Below are 7,500 nucleotides of genomic sequence, written 5' to 3' on the forward strand. Positions count from 1 at the left end.
TATCTATAACATGAACATTCATCTGTTCACGATAATACACCCTATCTCATGATTGCAATGCATTAAAAGAAATATATCGATGTTTATGTTAATGATGAAAGCTAAAATCAACGAAATATATAATAAACGCAAATATTCCGGGGACACTTTCGGACGCCTACACCCTTAAATAAAAAATATTTTGGTTTGTTTAACATGATGTTTATTATGACTCTTGGTGCACAACAGAAGTCTTAAAGTTAAACAAAGAATGGAGTGAACCACAACATCACGAATCTAATTATATGTTTTTTGTATCCTCTATAAAGATCATTATGAATATCGTGACTGTCCTAAATGTGAGTGGAACTCTACAACTCAGTATATATTTTCGACATGGGTGTTCCAGTCTACGAAGATAGATTCGAAGCCATCTTTCTAGACATTGAGATTAGGGTCTTAAACACTTTAAATGTTTTAAAATCGCAAATCCTATATATTAAATGCCGTACGACAATCTATTCACATATCTTTTTCTGCGAACATTATCGATTAACCTAATTACAATATATATTTGTATGAATATCTAGACATAAGCAGTACATGCTTAAATGCTTCACTGTGCACTTACTTAACTTTGTAACTGTCTGCATATATTTGCGTCTGTCTTATATAAGCAAAGATAAATGAAACACATATAATATCAACAAATCTATAGTGCAAAGCGATTGTTTTATGAAGAAAGTGTAACGAATAAAAAGAAACCCATCTGATTTCGAATGTTTCATGTTACCATAATGCCATAATTAATGATATAAGCATTCCGATATTTTGCGATGTTTCGTATTAACTTTTCTTTAATACTGCGAAGAAAAACACGCGAAAAAAAGAAGACGCAGACATAAATGTACCGCAATTTTATACTAACAGGTTTAGAATTCCCAAGATCTCGCTATTTTCAGGTAAGAATCACATTCAGGTTAACATGAAATCTAAATGGGAACAGGCCCCAGGGCGTTCGTGGAAGGCAGACGGACGTATCCGGACGTATCCACCCGGGCGGGGGAGGAAAAGTGATAAAAAATACATATTCCAGAACGTCGTGTGCGGTTAGGTTAGATTTATATCGTGATGGCGGAATCACGAATGGGAAGAGGGAAGGGGGAAGAACGGAGAGAGGGAGGAGGAGGAGGAAAGAAAGGGATAATTCTGCGCTCTGGAAAAAAAACAAACATGTTCGATTCTTTGGAAAAACGGCGTGAGACATAAAGTAGGTTGTTTGTGTTTTTCGTGGGTGATTATTATTCGCGGGGTCGCTGCCTGCCTTACTTCGGTGCTCCTCAGTAGAACGGTGAACCAAATTGCAAAATGTGTGACCAAAAAGGGTCTTTGGATGTTCCTTTTTTCAAAATCCTAAATCTAATGCCCTCACTCGCTGTCTGTCGCGATGAGATTTTCATTTCCCTGAAATGAAGGTCGCCAGGATTTTTCTTGAACTCGCTGCATGGTTAAAAAGAAAGAAAAAAATATTCCTAAATATGACTGTAGAATTTATATGAGTTCACACATACATATTGGCATGATTTCGGAATACGTGTCATCAATAAAATGTAATTAAACTAGCTCGAGTGGTTTGGCAACCACCACCACCACAAAAAAAAAGAAAGAAAAAAAAATTAACGAGTCGCCCAATAGTTTTAGATAACCAGATAATAGTGAAAATAATAATGATGCTGTTTCTGATGATAAAAATAATAGTGATGGTACTAATGCTAATATTAATGATAAAAAATAACAATAATGGTGTTATTGATAATAATGATATTAAGGATAATGATAAGGAGAATTATCACAATAGTAATGATGCTAATGATGATAGTAATGATGCAAATGATAATAGTAATGATAATGTAATAATATTGATAATAAAAATACGTTAATGATAAGGTTAATGATGATCATGATAATTGTAATAAGAATAACGATGATAACGATAGCAGTAGCAATAGTGATAACAACTATAATAGTAATGATAATAATGATAATGATGATGATAATAATGATACTAATGATAATAATGATGGTGATGATATCGGTGATGATGATGATGATGACAATAGACTCATTTTCTCAGAAAAGAAAGTAGAAAGTAAAAAAAAAAAACTAACTCCCCCTCCCCCCTCCCCCCTCCCCCCTCCCCCCTCCTCCCCCTCAGGCGGAAGACCCGCGCCGAGATGGTTCGCATTTCCGCCGCCGTGATGGGCATCGAGTTCTGCTATGCCGCCGAAACCGCCTTCGTCTCGCCGACCCTGCTCAAGATCGGGGTCAGGCACAGGCACATGACACTCATCTGGTGCCTGAGTCCCTTCATCGGGTTCTTCCTGACGCCGATCTTGGGCTCTCTGTCGGACAACTGCCGGTCGAAGCTGGGACGCAGAAGGCCGTTCATCATTCTCCTGTCCATCGGGATCATTCTCGGTAAGTGGGGTGCTGGTACTTGCTTTGTTTTGTTTGGGTTTTGTTTGTTTGTTGGGGGTTTGTTTTGGTTGTTTGGGGTTTTATTTGTTTGTTTGTTGGGGGTTTGTTTTGTTGTTTGTTTAGGGTTTATGTTTGTTTGTTTGTTTGGGGTTTGTTTTGTTTGTTTGTCTGGGGTTTGTTCTGTTTTTTGTTTGTTTGCCTGTTTTTTTTTGTATGTGGTTTGTTTTGTTTGTCTGGGGTTTGTTCTGTTTTTTGTTTGTTTGCCATTTTTTTTTGTATGTGGTTTGTTTTGTTTGTCTGGGGTTTGTTCTGTTGTTGTTTTGTTTGCTTGTCTGGGGTTTGTTTTGTTGTTTGCTTGTCTGGGGTTTGTTCTGTTGTTTATTTGTCTGGGGTTTGTTAAGATTGTCTGGTGTTTGTTCTGTTGTTGTTTGTTTATCTGGGGTTTGTTCTACTGTTGGTTTGTTTGCTTGTCTGGGGTCTGTTTTGTTGTTTGTTTGTCTGGGGTTTGTTTTGTTTGCCTGGGGTTTGTTTTGTTTGTTTGGGGTTTGTTAAGATTGTCTGGAGATTGTTTTGTTTGTCTGGGGTTTGTTTTGTTTGTCTGGAGTTAGTTTTGTTGTTGTTTGTCTGGGGTTTGTTTTGTTGTTTGTTTGTCTGGGGTTTGTTTTGTTGTTTGTTTGTCTGGGGTTTGTTTTGTTGTTTGTTTGTCTGGGGTTTGTTTTGTTGTTGTTTGTCTGGGTTTGGTTTTGTTGTTTGTCTGGGGTTTGTTTTGTTTATTTGTCTGGGGTGTTGTTTGTTTGTCTGGGATTTGTTTTGTTGTTCTTTGTTTGTCTGGTTTTTTTGTTTTGTTTGTTTGTCTGTGGTCTGTTTATTTGTTTGTCTGGGGTTTGTTCTGTTGTTGTTTGTTTGTCTGGGGTTTGTTTTGTTGTTGTTTGTTTGTCTGGGGTTTGTTCTGTTGTTTGTTTGTCTGGGGTTTGTTCTGTTGTTTATTTGTCTGGGGTTTGTTCTGTTGTTGTTTGTTTGTCTGGGGTTTGTTTTGTTGTTATTTTGTTTGTTAAGGGTTTGTTTGTCTGGGGTTTGTTTTGTTTTGTTGATTGTGCTTTGTTTGTTTGTCTGTTTTTTTATGTTATATTTTTTGTTTTATATTATTATCGTTATTGTTTGTATTCGTTTTTTTAGATTTTTAAATAGTTCATATTAGTGTTACACTTATTATGTATGTCATCTTTGTCTTCATCCTCATCATCTCTCTATTCGTCATCATTATCATCATTAGCATTGTCATCATCCTCAACATCATTTCTTTAAATATCATTATTATCATCAATATTGCCATTAACATTCTCAATATCATCATTTATATAGACTGGATTGTCATGCATGCCAGCGGATAGACCCTTGGAAATAACCTTTTCATAAAATACTGTATTATTTCATCATGAAACCACACAAGAGGTTGGCTTTCTACTCATAATTTTATGTTGGTGGATTTGTAAGCTTTTCTGAGCGCTAAAGAACGGATGTGGTGACTTAGATATGTTCTTTTCTTGAGATATTTAATTGTGCATCATCGTTATTATTTCCCTCTCTGTCTGCCTGTGTGTGTGTCTCTTTCTCTTTTTATTTCGCCTTCTTTCTCTTTGTCTCTTTACTCCTTTGTCGCTCTCTTTTGTTTTGCTTTCCCTCTTTTTCCTTCTGCTTCTCACTTTCTTTCTCTTTTTTTAATTTCACTTTTTCTCTCTTTCTCTTTTTTTTTTTATCTCGCTTTCCCTCTCTTTCTCTTCTTTATTTCGCTTTCCCTCTCTTTCTCTCTTTTTTACTTCTTTCATTTCTCTCATTCTCTCTTTGTCTCTTCAAAAGTAGTTTTCCATCATTCATTTATTCTCTTCGGCTTATATCATTCCTTCAACTTTTCCCACTCTATGACTCCCCCTCCCCTCTCTCTCTTTGTATTTTCCATTTTATTTATTTATCTTATTAAGTACTTGTGGTATCTTTCTCATCCTCAAGCCTTCTTCGTCATTTTATCTAGCTCTCCTCTGTGCGTTATTCCCCTTTTTCTATCTCCCTACGTTCTTTCTCTCTGCGTCTCCGTCGTTTCCCAGGCCCCCTTTCCGTTTTCCTCTCTTCAACTGAGTCATAACTCTAACTCCTCTTTCTCGCCCTCCGTCCCCTCCCTGTCTTCACCCCTCCTTCCCTTTTTCCCCTCCCTCCACCCCTCTTTCCCTCTCCCTCCCTCCACCCCTCTTTCCCACTCCCTCCCTCCCTCCGTCCACCCCTCTTGCGCTCTCCCTCCGCCCCTCCTTCCCTCTTCCCCCCCTCCCTCCATCCCTCTTTCCTCTCCCTCCTTCCCTCTTTCCCCTCTCCCCTTTACGTCTCCCTCATGTCTCAAGACGCTGAGTGAGTTTCCATGTCATGTTGGAAGGCAGATATTTACAAGTCGGGTATGAACCTGTGATATATATACACATTTTTCTCTCGTTCTTCTTCTGCTCGAGATATTAATGCTTATTTGTCTTTTCCGGCTGGTCTCCTTTGTCCCTCCTTCTCGTGTTTTGTTTCTCTATTCTCTTTCTCTTATTCTGAAATCCTCTCCCGTGGGTTCTTTCGCGAGCGCTTGAGTGAAAAGACGAAAAACATCGGGCGATCTTCTTTTTTTTTACATAGTGTTAGATCCCCTCTTAAAAAAATAAGCTTATCTTTTCACCACCATCGCTCTCCTTTATCCAAATTCTCCCCCTCATTTGAATAATCCAACAAGGACAATTCAAACATCCTTTTTCTTCACTTTTTTCCCTCCTTAACACCACGTACGGAAAGAGAGCAAAGAGAACGACGATAAAAAAGCGCGTAAAGGAAGTTTATAAGAAGGATAAAAGAACACAATCCAAGGGCGGTTCTATACCCTGCCGTGAGTGTCCGTGTTGTCGGTGTTGGGGGGGGGTGGCTTGGGTAGGGGGAAAGGGGGGGTATGCTTGCCTACTCTAGCCGCCACTAAGGATTTATGTCCCGGAGAAGGAGGAGGAGAAGGAGGGAGAGAAAGTACGGTGCAGGAAGAGAGAGGGGGAGAAGAAAAGGAAAGGAAAAAGTAAGAGAGAGATTAAGTGTCGGATGGACAGATGCATGGTAAGAGAAGAGGATGTGTAGAATATATTCTGTCATTAGTAAGAAAACATGGAAAAAACACAAACACTCAAACAAACGGAATAACAACAACGTTATTAAGGAACAAGTAACAGATACACTAGGGCTACACTCAGGCGCCCTAACCTGAAGACATAACGATCAAAACCACAAGAACATCAACAGCTGCAACAAGCAATAACACCACACAACACCAACAAGAACAAAAAAATAACACCAAAACAAACAAACAAACAAACAACCGCAACAAACAACAATAACCCCTCAAGAAAATGGATCAATTCAATTGTTTATTTATTAAACAATTGAATTGAATTGAATTGATCCATTTTCTTGAGGGGTTACTGTTGTTTATTGTGTTTGTTTGTTTTGGTGTTATTTTTTAACAAAAAATAACAAAACAAACACAACAAACAACAATAACTCCTCAAGAAAACGAATCAGACAAGACCAACATAAACAAAAAATATAACAACACCAAACCAAACCAAATAAACACAACAAACAGCAATACCCCCTCAAGAAACCGGATCGCACAGGAAAGCACAAACCGAAGCGAAGAGGCAACATGGCGGCGCGTCTCGGAACACAGCCACGCGTAAAGAGATTGCGTTTCGACTGACCGATACTCACACTCGACCGGAGGCTGACTGGTGCGAGGAAGAGCTGCACTTCCGCCCTCGCTGCGTCTTTGGGAATATCGGCGCTTTCTTTATTTTTCAACGGTTGAGAAGGAGATTTTGCGTTTTTTTGTTTTGGGGTTGAAGGCTTTGTTTGTAGGTTGTTGCGGTAGGATTTTTTTGGCGGGAAAGGGTAAGGGGATTTGAAATTTGTTTTTCTGGTGTTGAAAGTCCCGGATTCGAAGGCTGTTGCATAGCTGTTCTCTTCGTCGTCGTCCTCCTCTACCTACCTTTATTCTTCATTCTTTAACTTTTATCAACTTTCTTCTTATTCCTTCTACTCCTCATCACCATCACCAACATCATCACCATCACCATCATCATCATCATCATCATCATCATCATCATCACCATCACTATCATTATCATAAAACCATTAAGACCTGCAAAACAGCAGCAGTCGCAATAGAAACCATCAAAACAATATTTATAGTAATAACAATAATTGCAAAACTGATTCAGTCGAAATAAGTAGTTGTGAAAAGAACAAAGAAAAGACAATAAACAATATACAAAAATGAAAGAGATAGAAGAAAGGAGACAAAGCAAAAGGATGCCACCATCTGAACTTTATTATATCCAGATGAGTGTATTTGCTTGTATGCACACTTATGCAATTATCATTGTATAATATACATTACTAAAATTACAACCATTACTATGACCATTACCTTAAATAACTGCCCTGCCCGTCGTAGGTCTGATCCTGGTGCCCAACGGAAAGCTCATTGGCATAACCATGGGAGATGACTGGGCACCCACCCCCGCGCCCACCTCGTCCTCCCTCTCTGAAGAACAGGTGAGTCAAGGTCCTTATGGTGAGGAAGATACAGGTGTGAATAAGGGGTAATTATGGGGAAAAGGAATGATGAATATTTTTTTTTCTTTACTTTATTTAGGTTTCTCTCAGGGTTGGCTGATGGGGATTTGTTTTGTGAAAATAATAAGTTATTAGTTTTGAATATGAAAGTGTTGACATATTTTTTGAGAAATCTTTTTTTTCTAAAGGCAGAATCAATTATGTCTTTATCTTCATCAATATTCCCGACAACCGTTACAAATACCTCACCAATCAAATCATCAATTGCCAAAGCAAGCTATTAAAACAAGACAAAAAAAAAAAAGAAAAAAAGAAAAAAAGAATCACGCTAATTATAAAAATCACCATTAAACAAAGGACTAAAAAAAATGGGATGACGAACAAAACACAAAGAAATTACAT

The 7,500-nt window shown here is 38.2% G+C and overlaps 1 protein-coding gene across 1 annotated transcript in view; it reads left to right on the forward strand.

The window, feature by feature from the left end:
• Positions 1-7,500, forward strand: part of lovit (loss of visual transmission) — a 37,447-nt gene that overhangs the window by 11,889 nt on the left and 18,058 nt on the right. Inside the window, exons 2-3 of the mRNA XM_027379670.2 lie at positions 2,195-2,457; positions 6,977-7,077. Of these exons, the coding sequence (XP_027235471.1) occupies positions 2,195-2,457; positions 6,977-7,077 (364 nt within the window). The remainder of the gene's footprint in view (positions 1-2,194; positions 2,458-6,976; positions 7,078-7,500) is intronic.

The sequence above is a fragment of the Penaeus vannamei genome, chromosome 8 (assembly GCF_042767895.1).
Source record: "Penaeus vannamei isolate JL-2024 chromosome 8, ASM4276789v1, whole genome shotgun sequence".
NCBI classification, from domain to species: domain Eukaryota; kingdom Metazoa; phylum Arthropoda; class Malacostraca; order Decapoda; family Penaeidae; genus Penaeus; species Penaeus vannamei.